The following is a 20,559-nucleotide window of genomic DNA, read 5'->3' on the forward strand; positions in this document are numbered from 1 at the left end:
CTGAGCTCGGCCTCAGTTAATTGAATAATGTCTACCACACGCACGTAACTCTCATTCACACACAACTTTTTCACACGATGCTGCAGGCAGTGGGGAAATGGTGGGTGCTGTGGAATTGGACTTCCTGACAGATTTCCTTGGTGCATTCTTGCAAGATTATCAGTTTTGAAATCCTCCCACAGCACTTCTGTGTAGACTGTTTCCACCTGCCTTTCTAAAACCCTCCATTCTCTGCTCCAGGAATTTGGAAGGCTTACAGGGCTAGGGATCACAAGTCGTTCCTTGTTGAACTACAGTGGAACCTCGGGTTGCGGACGTAATCCGTCCCAGAGGCACGTCTGCAACTCAAAGCGTTTGCATCCAGAAGTGCCATTTCTGCGCACGTGCGCGGCATGATTTAGTGCTTCTGCGCATGTGTGAAGCTCGATTTAGCGCTTCTGCGCTTGCGAGAGCAGTGAAACCCAGAAGTAACCGTTCCAATACTTCCAGGTTGCTGCAGGATGCAACTTGGAAAACATAACCTGAAGCGGATGCAACATGAGGTATGACTGTACTGCTCTCGTTCCCTTTGACCACTGGCCATACTGGAGCTGATGGGGATCAAGCAGTATCTGGAGGGACATAGCTAGGCTACCTGAATGATCATATGTCCCTATACAAACCTCCCCAGGTGCTAAGGTCCTCAGGTGAGCACCTTCTCTCAGTCCCATCACATCAGTAGCACAGTTGTTGGTGATACGAAACAGCCTTTTCTGTGGCTGCTCTCATATTGTGGCATTCCCTCTAAAGCGAGGTTAGGTTGGCTCCTCCTTTGTTTTGTTTCCACTGGCTGACTAAGACCTTTCTCTTCAGACAGACCTTTGAAAGCTAAGGTGCAGAGGATGCTTATCATTGGGCTGCTGTCAGGGCAAACTGGATTTTAATTGCTGGTTCTTAATGTGTCTTGATGTATTTTAGCTAGTTTGTTTTTAATACTTTGTATTCTATAATGATGTTTTCCAATAATAATAATAATAATAATAATAATAATAATAATAATAATAATAATTTATACCCCCACCCTCCCTGGCTCAGGACGGCTAACACCAAGTATGAATTACAATAAAATGTAATAGAAAACAAACAAACAAACAACAACAACAAACAAACAGTTAATTAAAATACGTCTTAAAATACGTCTTAAAATACAGCTTAAAATGCAGCCTGACTTTAGTAGTAGCCCATAAATCAAGACCATAAAGGGAGGAAACATCAGATATTCACCGATCCAGCTATCCATGCTGGTCCTACATGGACCAGCAAAAAAGCCAAGGGAAAATTTATATACCAAATCCCATATAAGGGGTCAGAGTGAGTCTAAGCCAAAGGTCAGGCGGAACAGCTCCGTCTTGCAGGCCCTATGGAAAGATGGCAAATGTTGGAAGCCAGTTTGAGTCCCAACTTGGAAAAAGGCAAGCTATAAATACATTTAATAGTAATAATGAAATGATGACGAAAGCGCTTTTCTAGGGTTAGGCACTTCCTCTAGGGCTCCGCAAATTTGGAGAACTGAGGTGTACAAACGGAGCATTCTCTCGCATATCTTCTGACCTTAGCTGTTCTAGGCAAAGTGAGGATGGCAGCCCCATTGCTTTGGCAGGCCCTTCCTTTGCTGGTCATGGAGTCCTGGCAGTTGCCCAACCTTGCCAGTCTTGTGAGGCGCACTTCAAGGCTTTTTTCCCCCCAGCCAGAACTCTCCAGAACTCAGTTCTGGCTCCTCTCGGGTGGGTGCCATTGTAAGAGAACAAAGGAGGTGTTCAAGGTGAGTTCCAGCACTGTTTTTTCTAGTACAATAGCACTGGTATGCCTGATACCTTCTGTGTTTTAGGTTCCTCCAAGAGTGACCTCATCAACTTGAGCTAGCCTCCTGCTGGCTTCCCATGGTCCTGCTGTTCCAATTCCTCAGCCCCAATCTCAGTCTGGATTCCCAGAAAACCCACTGTGGGGCCATTCATCTGCAGTAGCTATTCTCAGAGGATGCCAGGGTCGACATCTCACCACAGAAAACTCAACATGATTTTCCAAAGTCTTTTTTTTTTTAATGGTAATGGAAGAAAGATCTGGAGCACACTCTCTTTATACCCCCAAGATGCATGTTCTGTGTTACATCTGTCTTAATGCTTAATTCAAGCTGGCATAACCTCTGCCTGGCTCATTAGCATAGGTTGCAGTTGGCTGCCCTCTCTGTCTGGCTTTGTCCCTTTGCCAGGGTCAGATTCTCAGGCAAGACTTCGCTTGCACTTCAGGAAGACTTCTTTGGCAAAGTGTGGAGCTTAGAAATATAGTCTGAACCATTCTCCAGTTATAAATAACATACATACCAGTTGCGATGGGAAAAGAACATCATTCCTCCTGTCAAGCTTAATTGAACACTCTGCAAATTCGCTGGGTTGTGGCTTGTACTTTTTTCACAGGAAGACAGTAGGCGTTGCCATTCCAGTTCAAGAAGCCTTCCAAAGCTGGTGCCCACCAGATGTAGTTGGACTTGCATCATCCCAAAGGTCAATAAGTATGATGGGGGTTGCAGTTCAGCAACATTTGAATGGCACCACATTTGGGGAGGCAGTCTTAATTGTTTGATTGTTTGGGCTTTAGTTAATTCATCAGTTAGTGAAACAGTTGTTCTGAAACAGGAAGGGCAGTTTCCTTGTTTTTAGATGATCTACGTGCATCTTAGAAGAGCCATCTGTCCTATATACCAGGAAGCTTAAGATGGTGCCTGCCATCTAGTTTTTATAAGAAACTTGTTGAAGAGCAGGGTAGTGGGAATCAAACATAGTGGTCATCTGAACCTCCTTGGTTACCTTCCTGCTCCTTAATTCCTCCTGTGGGGTCCTGGTCAGCAAACTTCTGGCTCATTGTTGATAGTATGAACAGGGATGCCTTTGTTATCTTCCTCTCCCTCCATGATCCCTGGCTGGGTAATTTCATCCTGGGGCTCAAATGACAACAACAACAACATACAGTGGTACCTCGGGTTACATAAGCTTCAGGTTACATACGCTTCAGGTTACAGACTCCGCTAACCCGGAAATAGTACCTCAGATTAAGAACTTTGCGTCAGGATGAGAACAGAAATCGTGCAGTGGCAGTGCAGCGGCAGCAGGAGGCCCCATTAGCTAAAGTGGTGCTTCAGGTTAAGAACAGTTTCAGGTTAAGAACAGACCTCCGGAATGAATTAAGTACTTAACCCGAGGTACCACTGTAGTTTTGATGAAATGAAATATTGCTTCGTGTAGTTTTAGCAAGAAATTGGCAATTGGTCCCCTAGAGCAGGGTTAGGCAACCTAAGGCCCATGGGCCACAAGCGGCCCACGGGGGTCGTTTAACCAGCCCACGAGCCGCCCCCCAACCGAGTCCCTCGGCGAGTCCCTGCATGCGGTGCTAAACCAGCGCAGTGCAGCATGGAGACTCACTTCTGTGGTGCCAAAAATCACATCTGCGCAGATGTAGACACCAGAAATCACGTCTGTGCAGACGCCTGAAATCACTGCTGTGCGTGCTCATGTGCACACACGATCCGGCCCACAGAGGGATCTCCGCTGGAGTGAACTGGCACAGGTGAGGTAAACCTTGCCAACCCCTGCCCTAGAGCCTATTCTGGGGAAAGGTCATATTCAAGGCCTATTGCAATGAGATTGAAGTGGTTATGGCTGCCTTCCTTAGCCCCCAGTTATCTATGTGGGACTCACTTCTGAGGAGACATATGTAAGATTTTAAGTCTCAATGACTTCAGGGGGATTTGTTTGTGACTAACGTTTGCTGGATCCCATCTTTTGCCCTTAAACCCTTTGTGCCTTTTGAGCAGTGTGACTTAGCCTTGGGAGGGGGGCGGAAAGAATAGATCACGGCATTCTGATTGAATTCTTGATGCTTCTTGTGTTCCCCGGTATAAGGCAATCGTGGAAGGTTACCCATTATTTGCAGCTGATAAGCAAGACACCGGCATAGCAACAGTCTTCTGCATTGATTTTTCAAGGGCCTTGAGTCTGGAATTCAAACATGTTTAGCTATGTCTCCTAGTTGCATCCTTTAAAAGGGAAGATGTTACCCATTAAAATGGGTTCCTATAGTAACAGCAAAGGGATGTCGTCACAGATGTTTGCGTACAGTTTTCCCCACGTAAAGTCTCTGTCTTAGTCTATATTCTTCTGAAAGTTTCAAGCCTTTCACCAGGAAAGGTACAGTTAGATCAGGGGTCAGCAAACTTTTTTAGGAGGGGGCCGACTCACCGCCCCTCAGATCTTGTGGCAGGCCAGACTCCGCACACACACACACACACACACACACGGCGGAGGGGGGCTTCTCTCTCCTCCAGCCCCTCCCCTCCTGCTGCTTTCCTAACTCCTCCACTACTCTGCCTGTGGTTGAGAGCCGGCGGCAGTGGCAGCGCCTCTCCTTTCCGGGCCAGCTTTCCCGGGCACCAGGCATGGGGCCAGTAGATGTGCCAAGCTCCAGCCAAAGCCTTGCGGCACGGGCATTACAATGTCCATGGACGGAGAGGCCGGTGGGTGGATGGTGAGTCAGGGCTGTGCCTCAGCATGTGGGCGGTGAGGCTTCGGATTGGCTGGCACCAGTCAAAGCCCAGCTTCCTTCCTTCACAGGGCAGGGCGAAGCCAGGAGGAGGGAGGGAACAGGGAGGAGGTGCCACTGTGATATGTGTGTGAAGGAGGGAAGGAGGGAGGAAAATGGCGCCCCCCAAAAAATTGGGGGGGGGGAAATGTTGCAGCCCGAACGATAACGTCGATCCAAGCGGCAATTCTAGGACTTTCCATGGGCCGGATCCAGAGGGCAGTTGGGCCTGATCCGGCCTACGGGCCGGCCTTAGTTTGCCGACCCATGAGTTAGATGCTAAAGGTCCCTAAAACCCAACACACACACACACTCCAGGCCTGTTGAACTATTCAGTGAAAATAGCTCAACAGCTAATTTCAGTCAGTAGGAAAGTAACATATAAAATGTGATGAAATAAAGCAATATCTCTAAGATACATTGGGCTAAGAAAACTAGTTTCAACTACAGTGGTACCTCGTTACATACGCTTCAGGTTACATACGCTTCAGGTTACAGACTCCGCTAACCCAGAAATAGTGCTTCAAGTTAAGAACTTTGCTTCAGGATAAGAACAGTATTCGGGCTCCGGCGGCACAGCAGCAGCAGGAGGCCCCATTAGCTAAAGTGGTGCTTCAGGTTAAGAACAGACCTCCAGAACGAATTAAGTACTTAACCCGAGGTACCACTGTATTTATACTTTGTATTGCCCTTCCTCTTCTTAGTGTTTATTAGGAATCTTTATTAGGGATGTAAGAGACCTGCTGGATTAGGCCATAAGTGCATCTAGCCCAGCATTTTGTTCTCAGATTTGCCAACCAGATGCCTTTGGAAAACCCTTAAGCAGAACCTGAGTGCAATAGTACTCTCCCTCTTATTGCATTGATCTGCATCATTACCCTCTGAGGAATCATGGTGATATTGTTTGCTTGTTCATTCATTCGTGTACAACCTCTTGCACTGGTTTCATAGAGATGTTGAGACAAAGAAAAGTCCCCCAGCATCAATCATGGGAATCAGCCTTTCAGGGGCAAATGACCAGAGAATGGCAGAATGAAAGGGAATGTCTTGGAAGATGTTTTGGCTGGCTGGAATCTTGAACAGGAGCATTCCACACTGTGAATTAATTTGCTTATTGGTGAGCAATATTACTCTTGGGCAAGTGTATGCAGGATTGGTTAAAAGCAATCTACACTTAACTGTCGTAATCAATCTTGTTGATGTCTTCATTAGAGTTTATGAATTTGTAGTTGTTTTATTCTGTATTTTCATTTCCTTTGCTTTTTGTATTTGGGTGCCTTTTGAGACTGAAAGGCATGATACAAACAGGAATGTGTACATTGAGCATTCCACCCAAATTAAAGAAGGGCAAGGTCCAGTAGAAACTTTTCCTGTGTAAAATAGGAATGAAATGCGTGTGATTTTCATTCATTTTCGTGGGAATGAAATGACAGGCTCTCTTCCCCGTGGGTGCTACATTCATATCTATGTGTTCTGTGCCTGGGAACTTTTAGAATTTAGAAGTGATCCTTATTCCTTACTTAAAACAAAAAGCAAAATACTGCCACAAACCGCACACAACATCTTTTCTCAAATTACTTTTCTAATTAGAGAAGGCCATTTGAAAAACAGCCTTTCACGGTTGATAGAATAATAATAGGAAAAGGTGAGCTGGCTTTGCTGTTTGTTGTGCCCCCTGATCAGCAAGGTCAAAAGCGACTGCTGCTGATTCAAAAAGAAAGAAAGAAAGAAAGAAAGAAAGAAAGAAAGAAAGAAAGAAAGAAAGAAAGAAAGAAAGAAAGAGAAAATGTCTGCTTTTTATTATTATTCATCTGCAGGCTAGGCATGGGGGATCATTCAGATATGCAGTTTTATACCAGGAGTCCAAGGTGGCATAAGTCCAGGAAGTTATTTCTGATCACCTGAGCCAGTCCTGCTGGCTTTCTGAAAGGGACTCTCCCTACTCCCTATGTAGGTTTGGACATATTGAGACTTCACCCACTTCTAGGTTAAAGGGAGCACCTTAGTTCTAGCCCAGCCAAGATGGTTCCTTAGATTTTTGTGTGTGCCGTCTATTAGCTGTTAAGTAACAACATCTGAGGCAGAGTCAGCACCAAGTTGGGCTGGGCCTTGACACATCCCCACACTCCTAATCTGAACTCCTTGAGAGCAGCATCTTCCCTTTGTGGCAGGTGAGTACAGCAGCAGCAAAAAAAGGGGGCTAGCCAACAATTGGTCCTTGGCACTTTAACCCCCACACAATGCCTCTGGGCCTCCAATGTAACATTGCTCTGGGGAAACACTAAGCTGGGAGCTCCAGAGGCATTTTGAAGATGTTAAAGTGGTTGACACCAGTTACCCAGGCAAGAAAAACTGGAGCTGGTTGGATGCAGCCAACTTTTTGGTGATAGTGCGGTTGGTGGTGGCCTCTTCTGAAGTCTTGAATGATCAACAACTATCCACTACCAAGCCCTGATCTGAGGACACCCCAGACCATAGCAATTGCTACCACTGTGAGTCCAGCAGTTTCAGGGGATTCCAGCATTACTCTTTCTGTTCCCCTTCTAATATAGGTAGGACTTTGCCCGTATGTTTGTTTGGGGGCTGAGAAGGCACCAACCTGGTATTCGCCAATGGCATTCTGGCTGCGGCCAATGAGAGTTGTAGTCAAATAATATCTGGAGGGTACCAGGTTGGCAAAGGATGGTGCAGATGCTAATGATGGGAGAGGCTGAGCTCAGTGGTAGGTGAAGCACACAAATGATTCCACGTTTGTGGAATCCCCTGCCATCACTAGTTATGAAAAGAATCAAATAGCACTTTACATTTAGTGGAACGTCCTGCCAAACATTTTTGGATGAGATGTGCATGTTTCCTTGGCAGGCACCATCTTAGGAAAGGAATTCCCTCCACTGTGTGAAAGGCAGGGGAATCTTCATCTAAGATTGTGCCAGTCACCGTGGTTTAATTAAATATGTTAATTTTGGTTTTTTAAAAAACCTGCTGCCTGATGAATCAGAACACCTTTTTGATCCATCAGAGCATTTTAATGGGTTAATCTAACCAAATAATCGACTAATAGTATAGTCCTGTACAAGCCACTTTGAAGACTTGTGGTGTTTATTGGGACTTACTCCCAAGTAAGTGTGGTTCCCTCCATGTGAGAAGTGAGGTTTCAGAGAACCAGGCAAAGGGCCTTCTCAGTAGTCACGCCCTCCATGTGAAACGCCCTCTCATCAGATGTCAAGGAAATAAACTATCTAACCTTTAGAAGGCATCTGTATAGGGAAGTTTTTTATGTTTGATATTTTACTGTGTTTGATGTTTTAAGTTGTTGGAAGTCACCCAGACTGGCTGGGACAACCCAATGAAATGGGTGGCATATAATTTATCATTATTATTATTTACTCAGTCCTATAATACAGAATTAATTGAGAGTGAGCCACATTTAACTTAGCGAGACTGTTTTTTGTGTAAACTTGTATACATTTGCTTGATAAATCTTTGCAGTTCTCCCCATCAGCTCATGTCTGTACTCCAGAACTCATAAACTCCCTAAACAGTGATTTATGCAAAGGGAGTTGTGGTGGCTGCGAAAAATTCACAAATTATCTGAACATTAAGCACTTACTTTTTCCTGACCTCTTTGCGTCAGGTAATTTTAGACTCTTGATGTAATGGTGCCACAGACTTTAGATTGTGATGCTTATTACTTTGCTTGCTTCAAAATGTGGCAAGACAGGCCTCCTGCTTCTTTCGCTGAGTGGGACTATTGACTTCTGCCCCCAAAGTCCTGCCCTGGCAATACCATTGTGAGTTGTTGTTTTTAAAAAGTAGCTGCTGAGCAGAGACCATGCAGACTAGGTTACCATAAGGAGCAAATGGCTACTAATATGTCCCACAACCCTGGAAGAGAAGCTAAGTAACTCAACAGGGGATGGGAAATTGCTTGTTGGAAATAGTGATGAGACCTTTGGGCTTATTCCGGCGATTATCACGCTGTGTCAAAAAAACAAAAAGACCCACAGCAAAAAAGTGTATCTGTTTTCTTCTTCTTCTACAAATTCTATTTTTAATGCATACTATTCTGTGTTTATTTTAAACACACTGGATTTTGGAAACTTTTATGAAACAAACCAGATTTTGCAAGTAGGTGTCCAAAGAACTGTCGTAAGCTCCAGAAATGTTTAAAGATAGGTTTTCGCAAGCTACAGTGAAAAATACTGCAAAGCTAGGAGTACAAGGGAGGGGGGAAGACCTTGAAAAAGTGTTGTTATGCTGCGAAAGGTCAAGGTTGGCATCAGTGTAAATAACAGAGTGAGAGGGGTAGTGGGGCAGAGAGAAACCTCTGCTAATTATCTGTAATTAATATGTTGGGTTTATAAACCTTTCAGACAAATTGTTTAAATGCATTTTTCAGTACAGGCATGCTGCATGTGTTCCAAAACTGTACTTTAGAGCTCGAGAGGCTTTGTTGCTCGCACCCTCCCTCATGCCAAATTCTCCCTTCTAGGGAAAACTTCAGTGTTTAGATATTTGGGGCCACACACAGCTGCAGCCAGGCTTCTCACTGGCATATTCCAATCCCTGATCTTCTCATTTGGAAGGATCTGTTCCACTTGCTTGTTGCAATGTGCAAACCTTGAGCTGGGGCAACTTAGTGACTAAAAGACTTGGGCTACCTTTCAGGTGGCACTGAGCCTCTTGGGCTTGCCCATTGGAAGGTTGGCGGTTCAAATCCCCACAATGGAGTGAGTTCCCATTGCTCTGTCCCAGCTCCTGCCAACCTAGCAGTTTGAAAGCATGCCAGTGCAAGTAGACAAATAGGTACTGCTGCAGCAGGAAGGTAAACGGTGTTTCCGTGCGCTCTGGTTTCCGTCACATTGTTCTGTTGTACCAGAAGCAGTTTAGTCATGCTGGCCACATGACCCAGAAAGCTGTCTGTGGACAAACGCCAGCTCCCTCGGCCTGAAAGCGAGATGAGCGCCGCAACCCCATAGTTGCCTTTGACTGGGCTTAACCGTCCAGGGGTCCTTTACCTTTACCTTAAGTGCTATATACCACTTTAAACAGCCACAGCTTCCCCCAAAGAATTCTGAGAGCTGTGGTTGTTGTTTGGTTAAGGTTCTCAATTTCCTAGTGTTACCTGTGAAGAGAAAATGGTTGTTAAACCAGACTGGGAATTGTAGCTCTGGGAGGGAACAACTCCTAACAACTCTCAGCACACTGACTACAACTCCCAGAATTATTTGGGGGAAGCTGTGACTTTCTAAAGTGGTATCCTAGCTCTTTAAATGTATGGTTTGGATGTGGCCTAACAGAACAATGCTGGAAGGGACCAGGATATGGCAGGAGGGGTGGGGTTCCATTGCAGTGGAGGCCCCTGCTGTCCCACCAACAGCACAAGTTGTTGACAGGCTACCGCTGGTTGTGTTTAAGCCTGTGGTAGCTGGCATAAGGCTCTGGAATTAAGAAGGGGAACCCCTCTCTCCCCCACCCCTTCCATCCCGACCAGTTCAAGCAGTGGGGCTGCAGACGTGGCACTGGATCCATTGCTCTATTCAGTTGGACTTGCTTCCCATGCTATGAACTACCAAGTCTCTGGTTGAAACCTCGCTTCTGCTGTGAAATCGTCAGGTGACCATATGCAGCATAAAATATGATCCCACTGGATCAGACCGAAAGGCCTGTTTAGCTGAGTGTGGATTGGTTGGCTGCAGAGGAATGGTAGGAGGAATCAGCTGGCGAACCCCTAAAGCAGAGGTTTTCAGCCTTTTTGAGTCCTCTCCATTGTGGAGTGTTCCCTCAGACTCATCTCCTCTCTTCTTGGGAGTCCTCTGAGCAACTGCTTCTGCCACCCCTGGTCTCTGAGCCCCCCCCCCCAGCCCCAAAGGCCCCCCGGCCCCTCTTCACACTGCCCCACAGGGGCCTGGGAAGCACCCCTGGCCAGCCCCAGAGAAAGCATTTGCCTGGGGCACTTGTGGCCAGGGCTGCTGCAACAAACAGCTGTACAAGCCTTTGGGTGCAGAGATGCAAGTGGGCATCAGATGAGGGAGGAAGAAAAGAGGGACATTGCCCGCGGCACCCCTGATCATCATTCAACGCACCCCAGGGTGCCCCAAACACTGGTTGAAAAACACTTTCCTACAGGAAGAAGGCTCAGAGCCAGAGGACTGGTGGTGGGATGATGAGTGGTCAGAGGGAGAAGACTGGGAGGAGTAGGAGTAGCAAGCTGAAGAGGTATCAAGGCTTAGTGGGGGGGGGGAGAGAGATTTGAGTCAGAGATGAGTCTGGCTGGTGAAGATGAGTCTGGCTGGTGAAGAGTCATGGGTGTTTCCCCTTCCTGCTGTGATGAGCTCCTCTCTTCCCTGGTCTCACAGAACCAGGTGAGGCATAAAGAGGGTAGAGAAAAAGTTAGCTTCATGCAGGCGCAGAGTGTGATTGCTTGGGGAAAACCCTGGTGAGGGAGGGAATTAAGCAGCTGTGGGGAGGTAGGGATCTTCACTCTTAGCAACTGCTTCATGGGGGCAAAACCTGCCAGAGATGAGTCGCTGTGCTCATCAGGCCTGACACTCCTGTGCAGATCCTTTTTTCTTTTCTAATAAAGAGTTAACTCCAACATGCTCAGTGTGATTTACTGCTGGCTTGTTCCTGTCACTGAGCATCCTGTGTCTATAGAAGTCAACTGGAGGCTTTTTGGAATGCTCACAAAAGAGACATGGGGCCAATAACCCTCTCCCACTGTTCTTCCCCAGTTTTTGAACTGGGGAACCATTCTGGCTAGTAGCCACTGTTGTCTGTGAATTAACCTCCCATTCCCCATCCAAACAAGCAAGGCAAACTATCACATACCAACGCACTTGAGAAGCACATGGATCAGGATCAGTGAGGGGTGTGTCCTGTGGAGGAGGTGTGGCCAAGGCAAGGGTGTAGCCTAGGGAGAGTCCTGGGAGCAAGACTGAGCTGCCTGGAGGGCTTCATTTGCCCTAGGCCTTCATTACCTTGCTTGTGGATTAAATAGCTATCTCCCAGCATTTTTAAAACTTTAATTAAACAACAACAGCAAATCCTTTGGGAGAATGCTTACACATCTCCTATTGCACAGGTTCAGGTGTTTCCAAGGCCCCTTGACTATCCCTGTGTTTAATAGGCTATTGTTGGTCCTCCTCTCTTGGAGGCTCTTTGACTAAGAAACGAGGCTCCCCTTTGAAACTCCTAAGCATCGGCCACTAAACGTATTATAGAAAATAAAAGCTTGGGAGACAAATGAAGAGAATGCGGAGCATGATGCCTCATTAAAATTCTTTCTGCTGTTATGGAACAATTTGCATACAGATGATTGGCATAAGCCTAGAGGGCAGACAGGATCATTCCTGTCAATGAATAGCATGTACTGACCGTGGTGCATGTTTTTGGAGCTCTTAAAATAGCAATCAATAACCCTCAGCTGATGCTAGCAGAGATTAATGGGCACCTCTCCAGAGACAGATGGAAATCTCATTGTCCACATGTTTTGTTTTTAGCATGTTCTTTAAAAAGTAAGGACGCAAGAAGATCATGACACGTCAGTTGAGTTTCGTTCCCAAAACTGCCAGGAGGTTACCCAACCCTTTGTAATACGTAATCAGCTGCTCCTGCATGGAGGAACAGTTCCTCTGCATGTAATCACTTGCTGATGACATCGTTGTCTACATTTTGAAAGCAAATTCCAAAGCATATTCACAACATGGCATTTAAAAATCTCTCCCTGCACGCATCCTCGAATCAGTATGTACATAGCAAGAACGTAACCCCGAAAATGCATATCTTATCTCTTTCACAAAACTGCACATGCCGACACTTAAGAGAATTTCAGATGGAACTGCTTTTAGGCAGGGGGGTTTATGATTAATGGTTGGCTGGGCATGTTAGCTGCTTGCAAGGGAGAGCCTCTGGGCATCTTGAATGGAGCAGCTCACGTACAGCTCTCTCTCCTTTATGAAACAGGACCTTGGCAGCAATCCTATATGAGCTTTTACTTGGGAGTAAGTCACACTGAAGGGTTGCGGGTGGCGCTGTGGTCTAAACCAGAGAGCCTAGGGTGGCGGTTCGAATCCCTGTGACAGGGTGAGCTCCCGTTGCTCTGTCCCAGCTCCTGCCAACCTAGCAGTTCAAAAGCACATCAAAGTGCAAGTAGATAAATAGGTACCGCTCCGGCGGGAAGGTAAACGGCGTTTCCGTGCACTGCTCTGGTTTGCCAGAAGCGGCTTAGTCATGCTGGCCACATGACCTAGAAGCTGTACAACGGCTCCCTCGGCCAGTAAAGCGAGATGAGCGCCGCAATCCCAGAGTCGCCCGCGACTGGACCTAACGGTCAGGGGTCCCTTTACCTTTAAGTCACATTGAACTCTGGAATTCGCTTCCAAATAGCATGATTAGGATTGTGCTGTGCATAGTATAAGACCTACACATACACTGTATGATAAGTGTGAGAGTGAGAAAGAGAAAGGGAGAGAGAGATTGAGACTTATCAGTCCCCAACCATTGTGCATGTATTCCTTTTAGTTTAACTTCCTGTTTAGCATCTCAAGGTGTTTTCTCAACCAGATGTCACTCAGCCCTCAAGCTTTTTGTGTGATTAAGCAGCTGGTTTCCCTTTCTGAAAGCAGTGGGGAGGGAGAGAGGGAGGGGGGGAGGGAGGGAGGCTGCAAGATATCAGGAGGAAAGAGAGTGAAGAATTATGTTCTCAGGCAGTCCTTGCATTGAAAAGGAAGGGGTCATAATGCTCTGTGCTCTTCCATTTACCCTGGCACCTCTGCAAGCGAAGCTTCCCTGGCTACTTACTGGTGCTCCAGTGGCTCATCTTCATATTTTCCTTCTGCCACCCATCAACAGTTTTAGCATGTGGCTGACCTTTAAACCTGTTATTATAGGATTGCGAGAGAAAAGCGATCAAGAGGCTCTTTCAGCTGCCTTGCTTCCCATGTGACCTAGATGGAGAATAGATTCAAAATACGGTTCCTCCTCCCCCAGCAATGCAAGGCAGAAGAGAAAAGCACTGTCACTTCCAAACAGTGCTGGCACAAAGGCAGGGAGGAATAAAGCCGAGAAGAGCTCCAGTAGTTTAGGACTCCTCTCAAAGAGGCCGGATTTTTGTTGCAAGGAGTAATGCTTTTGAGAAAGCTCCTGTTCTTGAAGCATGCCTGCTCTGCAGAGGGAATACGTGGGGCAGGAGGAGCGGTGTGAGGACAACTGAAGTTTCACTGCTAGGAGCACCTGGGATTTTACTTGCAAGATGAGTATTATTATGAAGCCAAGATCCCGATCTACCAGCTCATTAAGAACTGCAGACGCAACTTGGTAATGTGGCTGTTTTTACCCCCTCCTTTGCTGACACTGCCTGCCTGTCTACAAATGCTCTGTTATATCGTTTTGTGCTAATAAATTGTGTACATGCTGATTCCACAGATTGGGGTGCAAGGGTATGTCCAAACCAGAGATCACCTTTGTTTCTGTTCTACCTATTTAGCATGGGGGGGGGTGTATGGCAATTTAGCTTTCTTGAACAGAGGGAGAACTTCTGCTGCCTTATTATGGACAACTTTTCTGAGTTGGCCTTCTGAAGGGAGACTCAAGGTAGTAGCTTCTATTGCTTGTTGGGTTTCTGTTTTGCTTTTCTGGTGACAACTTTCCCCTTATTTTTCTTGCATTTAATAAGTCAAGTGATGACAGATCATAGGAAGTATGGGAAAACACAGACTAAGATCTTGTGATGAGAGATTTTATCTTGTGTACTTTCCCTTAGAAAAATAAATAAAGGGGAAAATGCCAGCATGTTTCTCTTCTCTCTTAACAACTCTCCCCCCCCCCCGCCCCACAAAGAGGCATGAACTAGGACGACGACCAGTGCATTTTAAAATATTATTTTTAGAGCTGGTGTAGCAGAATGGCTAACACAATTGCCCTGTGCCTGTTTGCTCAGATGTAAGTCCTATTGTCTTCAATGGGGGGTTACTCCAAGGTATGCATGCATAGGATTGCAACCTGAGACTGAGCAATGGGTCAGGAAGTCTGCCCCTCATTTGAATCTCACCTATGCCATAGACTTCCTTGGTAGCCTTAAGGAAGTCACTATCTCCTAGACTCGTTCTGCCCACTTCCTGCATGTGGAGGATAATAATACTGAAATTGCCTGAAAAGGTTGTTGTAAGGATTATAACTAGATAATGCACCAGATGCACTTGAAAATGCTATGCATTTTTTTTTAGTCAGTATTCTTTTTCTTAAACATTGCTATCCTAGCTTTATTTGAGAACGAGTCCCAGTGATCAAAAGTAGTGTTTTCCTCTGAGTAAAACCTGCAGAGGATCGTGCTCTCCATTTCCTAAGCAGTTGCCAAAGTTGTAGCCTCTTCTGTATGATGGATCTATAAATTATAAGGCTGTTCAAGAAGTCTGGCCAGGAAAGGGCAGCTTCACTGATACCTATGCCCTCTGGGCACATCCTAGATGTTTATTTCTAGATGTCCTGACATTCTATCATTTTTGTTTATGTCATCTCTGTGCACATAGAGAAGCACTAAGAGATGTGATTTATTCTACCTCTAGCTCCAATTTTGACATGACACTTCTTGCAAAATGTAGGTTTTTACTGCAGTCGTTGGACATTCATTATGGATATTCCTGATTGTTGGCTTAGCCTTCTTAGCAGAGTCTTCACATGTTTCACCTGGGGGGGCCATCAGCTATTTGATGTCATCACAATAGCCCCAGCAACATCATTGCAAGTTATAATGAGATATACGACAGTGGTTTGGTTTTTTTATAAAAATAATAGTAGTAGTATTAGTAGGTCCATAGTAATTTTAATAAAACCAGTAACAGTATGAGATTATGGTAAACCATTAATCAAACTTCATTCTTCTTCCATGACGTTGTGAAGAAGTGTTGAATTTTCTCAAGCTACGTCAGCCACATAATACTGTATTGCATAGTTGGTAATTTCATGGAAACTGTTGCCAGCTTTCCAGCGTAAAAGCACAAAAGGCAGTGCTTTGAGAAACAGAGACCAAACATTGCAGCCAGACCTTATTCAGGCAAAATCTTAGCTAACGTCACAGATACTTTTTGCTGGGCGGACCGGCACTCTGTAACTGTGAAGTTTCTGTCAGGTTTTATTTTTTAAAAAGCCACTACACCACAGTTCTTCTCTCCTTTTTTAATGTTCATTTTCTTTCTATAGCCATTTATTTATTGTTTTCCAGCAGCCAGATAATATTCCACAGATCTTTTGTTTTACTTATTTGCTCAGTTTAACTGTAACTGATAAGCCTGCAGCTATTTTGCAGAAAAGCTTTAAGTGTGGCACGTCCGTCCAAAGTATTTCATCTAGTACCAAGTGGTAGATGGAAGTGAGGAAAAAATGTTGCCACCTGCAGCAAAGAGTTCCCAGTTTCCCTCTAGTATAATCCTGCCCCTGTAATCGTAGGATTGTAGAGTTGGAAGGGACCCCAAGGGCTATCTAGTCCAACCCCTTGACAGCCACGCCTGGGTGGGCTCGAACCACCAACCTTCTGGTTAACAGCCAGATGCACTGACCCAATAGCACCACAGAGAACACAGTGCAATTCGGGAAAAATGAATATTTTGTTAAGTGGGAATGTAGACAAATTTCTTTTCCTAATATAGTATTTCAGTGAATTGTTTATCAGAATAAGTTCCTTATTGCTATTTCCATTGACTCACAAGCGTATCTTCCCCTGATTAGTGTAACCAATGTAAAAATTTCAGCATGGCTTCCTTCCTTCCTTCCTTCCTCTCTCCTTCCACAGCTTTGATCTTCTAGTCTCTTAGGATACCATGGCATCCATTTGCCTGTCTCTGTGGCCTTATTCTTTGCAGAACATTGCAATTATCCAGGCTGTTTGTCTTGAGTTGTGAATTGGGGGACCCAGAATGCCAATTGTGAATGCTGGGTTAATGTGCACCGAGGTGTAAAATGCATGATCAACAGCCCTGTGTTTTTGGACCATGCCACCGAGACTGTGGCCATGATGCTTGAATACTCTCACCTGTGAAATAAACTTTTCCCTGTATTCAAAACTAGAAAGTCCAGAAGACATTGAGGCAGAACTTTCTCCCTAACATGGCAGCTTGATACAGTTTTCAGACCAGCATTTGCACATGATCTGAAAGATCCTCATTCATAAAAAGAGGTGCAAATGCAGAAGTCCTCTGGTAGGGCAAGGGATGTGTACCTGTGGTACAGTTCGTGCTTTGCATGAGAAAGGTCCAAAGGCCCTTCCCTGGCATCTACAGGTAGGGCTAGGAATGCCTTCTGAATCTCTAGAGCATGGGTAGGCAAACTAAGGCCCGGGGGCAGGATCTGGCCCAATTGCCTTCTAAATCCGGCCCGCAGATGGTCCGGAAATCAGTGTGTTTTTGCATGAGTAAAATGTGTGCTTTTATTTAAAATGCATCTCTGGGTTATTTGTGGGGCATAGGAATTCCTTCATTTCCCCCAAAAAATATAGTCCGGCCCCCCACAAGGTCTATGGGACAGTGGACCAGCCCCCTGCTGAAAAAGTTACTGACCGCTGCTCTAGAGAGCTGCTTATGGTTAGAATAAAGGTAAAGGTAAAGGGACCCCTGACCATTAGGTCCAGTCGTGACCGACTCTGGGGTTGCGGCGCTCATCTCGCTTTATTGGCCAAGGGAGCCGGCGTACAGAATAGACAATACCAAACTTGATGGACTTGATAAGGATACTCTGGAGAAGGGAAGAGCACAGACACAAATATGTATTTTTAATTTTCCATGTCCCTTCACCCAGTTTTGTGTAAATTCTTGTCTTAGGAAGATTTCTCGAGAACTCAAAAGCTTTCCAAAATTCTACGACATTTTGGGTTGCCCTAATAAAGGTATTGCCCAACTGTGCAGTTTGAATGGTTTTTCTTTTCTTTTTCTTATGAACCAACATGGCTACCTCTGCATTTTAAACATTTTCATTTGCCCTGGTGTACTTCTGGTTACTATGAAGGATGTGTAAGATCGAGTTAAAGTACAACTGATTTCAGCAGAAGAGACATTAAAGTGCATGCTTAAGTCACCCACTAAAATCGGTAGAGCTTAAAAATTAGCTCGATTGCATTCTAAATGGGTGGGGATTTTTGTTGTAAGAAGTCTGATTCAGAGAAAAAATGAGTTACCTATGATACATCTTGGTCAAGGTTGTGTTTATAATTACGGTATATAATATGGCTTCTGCTAGAGGAGGAATAATGTTTTCTGTTGTTATTGCATAGTGTCAATCTGCAGCTGTTTTCTGGCTTCCTTTGGGAGTCAGTTTATGATGTTATATGAAGTCTTTTATTAGCAGCATTGTGCATTAGCCATTGCCCCTGGAAACATTTTGGTGTGTAGTTGCCATGGAAAGAAGGGGGAATGGAACTATAGATATCTCTTAGTAACACTTTTAACTAGTGGAGTCAATGTGATACAGTGGACAGTGCTAGCCTTGGATCCATGTCAAATCTTGTCCTATCTCTGTAAGGTCCCTTGTATGGTAGTGGGCAAGGCATTATCTCTCCCCCCCCCCTCCATCCTTAAAGAAGAGGAAGGAGCATAATAGTAACCCACATCACTATGGTGCTCAGGATAAATCACAGCAAAGTCTGAAAAGCACATTGTAAATTTAACAGCTTCCTAAATGCTAGCACATGTTCAATACCTGGAGAGCCACATTATCCATTTCACATTCCATAATTGCGATGGTGAATATTGGATATATTTTGGATATACAGTGGTACCTTGGGTTACATATGCTTCAGGTTACATATGCTTCAGGTTACAGACTCCGCTAACCCAGAAATAGTGCTTCAGGTTATGAACTTTGCTTCAGGATGAGAACAGAAATCTTGTTCCGGTGGCGTGGCAGCAGCAGGAGGCCCCATTAGCTAAAGTGGTGCTTCAGGTTAAGAACAGTTTCAGGTTAAGTACAGACCTCTGGAATGAATTAAGTACTTAACCCGAGGTACCACTGTGCAGTGGTACCTCGGTTTAAGAACAGTCCGGTTTAAGAACGATTCGGTTTACGAACTCTGCAAAACCAGAAGAAGTGTCTCAGTTTGTGAACTTTACCTCGGTATAAGAATGGAATCCGAATGGTGGAAGGCCATCTGCGGCGGTGGGAGGCCTCATTAGAAAAAGTGCACCTCAGTTTAAGAATGGTTTCAGTTTAAGAACAGACTTCCGGAACAGATTAAGTTTGTAAACCGAGGTACCACTGTAGTTGAAATCAGTCAGAAAATATTCACAGGCTTGTGAACTAAGCCATATATTAGGCCTTTATAAGAGGGCCCACTAGAACCAGCTCAACTAGAAGAAGTCAATAAGCAGATTAACTCCAGCTGTGTGTGAACACATTGACCTTGGCAATTTCTCTTTCCCAGCTTTTCCTCTTTCCAACCAGGTTCATAGTCTCCACTATGAGTCACATCTCTCACCCTCTTATCTCCCCACAACACCTCTGTGGCTACATCACTCCCAGAGGAGCCATCACCCTCTATCCAGCAAACATAGGTGTAATTCACTGACTGACTTTTCAACAAATGCTGAAAAATAATTCACCTGCTGGAAAGCGCAGCTCTTGCTTTGGAGCACATGCCACGTTAACCCCACTAACCACTTTAGCACAAAATTCAACAGAGGAGGCATCATTTTATTTTCAACTTCAAAGTGAAAAACAGCGCTGGACTCTAATTTTGGCTGTGCAAATCATCCAAGACACAAATCATCTGATGTCTTGAGCTGATTTGGATTCTCTCCAAAGTGACACACATTGCCCTAGGTGAAACGCTTTCTTTTAGGGTCTTGGAAATAATGTTTCTATTGATGAAGCTTAGAACAGCGTTGCCTCATGGATTCATAGCCTAGCCAGTTATCTGCCATTGAAACATCTGGTGCTTTGCTTAATAATGTGGTGTGCTCTTCCCAATTTATTACACTTTAATGTCATGTTGTTGGTGTCTGCCAATTTTCTCCATTGAGGTCATTTTGAACTTCTAGCCGACCTCTGAGAAATTTGCAGCACCTCCCAGCTTTGTATCATTCATATCCTTAGTGAATAGACTGATTGGTATGCCTTTCCCAGAGTTGCCTTTCTTTTATTTTTTAAATGGGTCAATCATTTTCTTTCCCCCAATCACCTGGAATGCAAGTACGCAATTGCATTAGTTTGTGGTTCTGAGATGTGCCTGGCTAACTCCTGTAACATCCTTCACTGAATGTCACCAGGCTTTGCTGACTTCAATGTATTGTCCCTGTTATTTAGCATGCTTTTTGATTATCTTGCCTTTCCTTCATCATTGTTGCCAGATCTCTCATCACAGCCTTCTCTCAGCCTCTAAGGAGGGAAGCCATGTCAGCTCCAGGTTTAGGGGAAGGGCTTCTTGGCCAAGGTTTTTTGGGGAGCTGGTTAGGCCCACCTCCTCCTTGCTGCTATTGCCATTCTCAGTTCACTCTCCCTTTAGGTCCAATCCAGACAGCTGCCCACAGGGGGAGTGCACAAGGCAAGTGTAGGATGCAATCCTGCACCATCTCCTTACACGTGTCGCTGCTTGAGGTTTTTGGTTTGCCCCAGTGAGCGAGGGTGTGGTGACCAAACAAAACCCAAGAAGCCACAATTTGTATGGAAATAATTATTTTAAACATATCCCCAGAAGGGCAGGCAATGATTTCAGTTTACTAAGATTTAAGGATGATAATATTGAAGAAAAATCAACAGAGAGAGAGAGAGAGAGAGAGAGAGAGAGAGAGAGAGAGAGAGAGATGGGAAAGGATAAATATGTGCAAGTAATGAGTAAATGGAGAACAAAACAGAATACGAATATGTAGTTTAACTTTTAAACTTAACTCAGAAGAGCGAGATGCAACTTGGCGATTATAAACATTACTTATGACATGAAAAATGTAACATTCTTAATTATTCATT

General features: G+C 44.9%; 1 protein-coding gene across 9 annotated transcripts in view; it reads left to right on the top strand.

The window, feature by feature from the left end:
- PDE4D (phosphodiesterase 4D) overlaps positions 1 to 20,559 on the top strand; it is a 606,101-nt gene that overhangs the window by 438,750 nt on the left and 146,792 nt on the right. The window contains exon 1 of one of the 9 annotated variants that reach the window (XM_077936358.1): positions 13,347 to 13,929. The exons of the other annotated variants lie outside the window; for them this stretch is intronic. Coding sequence (XP_077792484.1) covers positions 13,865 to 13,929 — 65 coding nt within the window. The 5' untranslated portion in view covers positions 13,347 to 13,864. Of the gene's footprint in view, positions 1 to 13,346; positions 13,930 to 20,559 lie in introns of those variants that run through there. 9 annotated transcript variants of the gene reach the window in all.

Source organism: Podarcis muralis, chromosome 11, assembly GCF_964188315.1.
Source record: "Podarcis muralis chromosome 11, rPodMur119.hap1.1, whole genome shotgun sequence".
Taxonomy (NCBI): Eukaryota; Metazoa; Chordata; class Lepidosauria; order Squamata; family Lacertidae; genus Podarcis; species Podarcis muralis.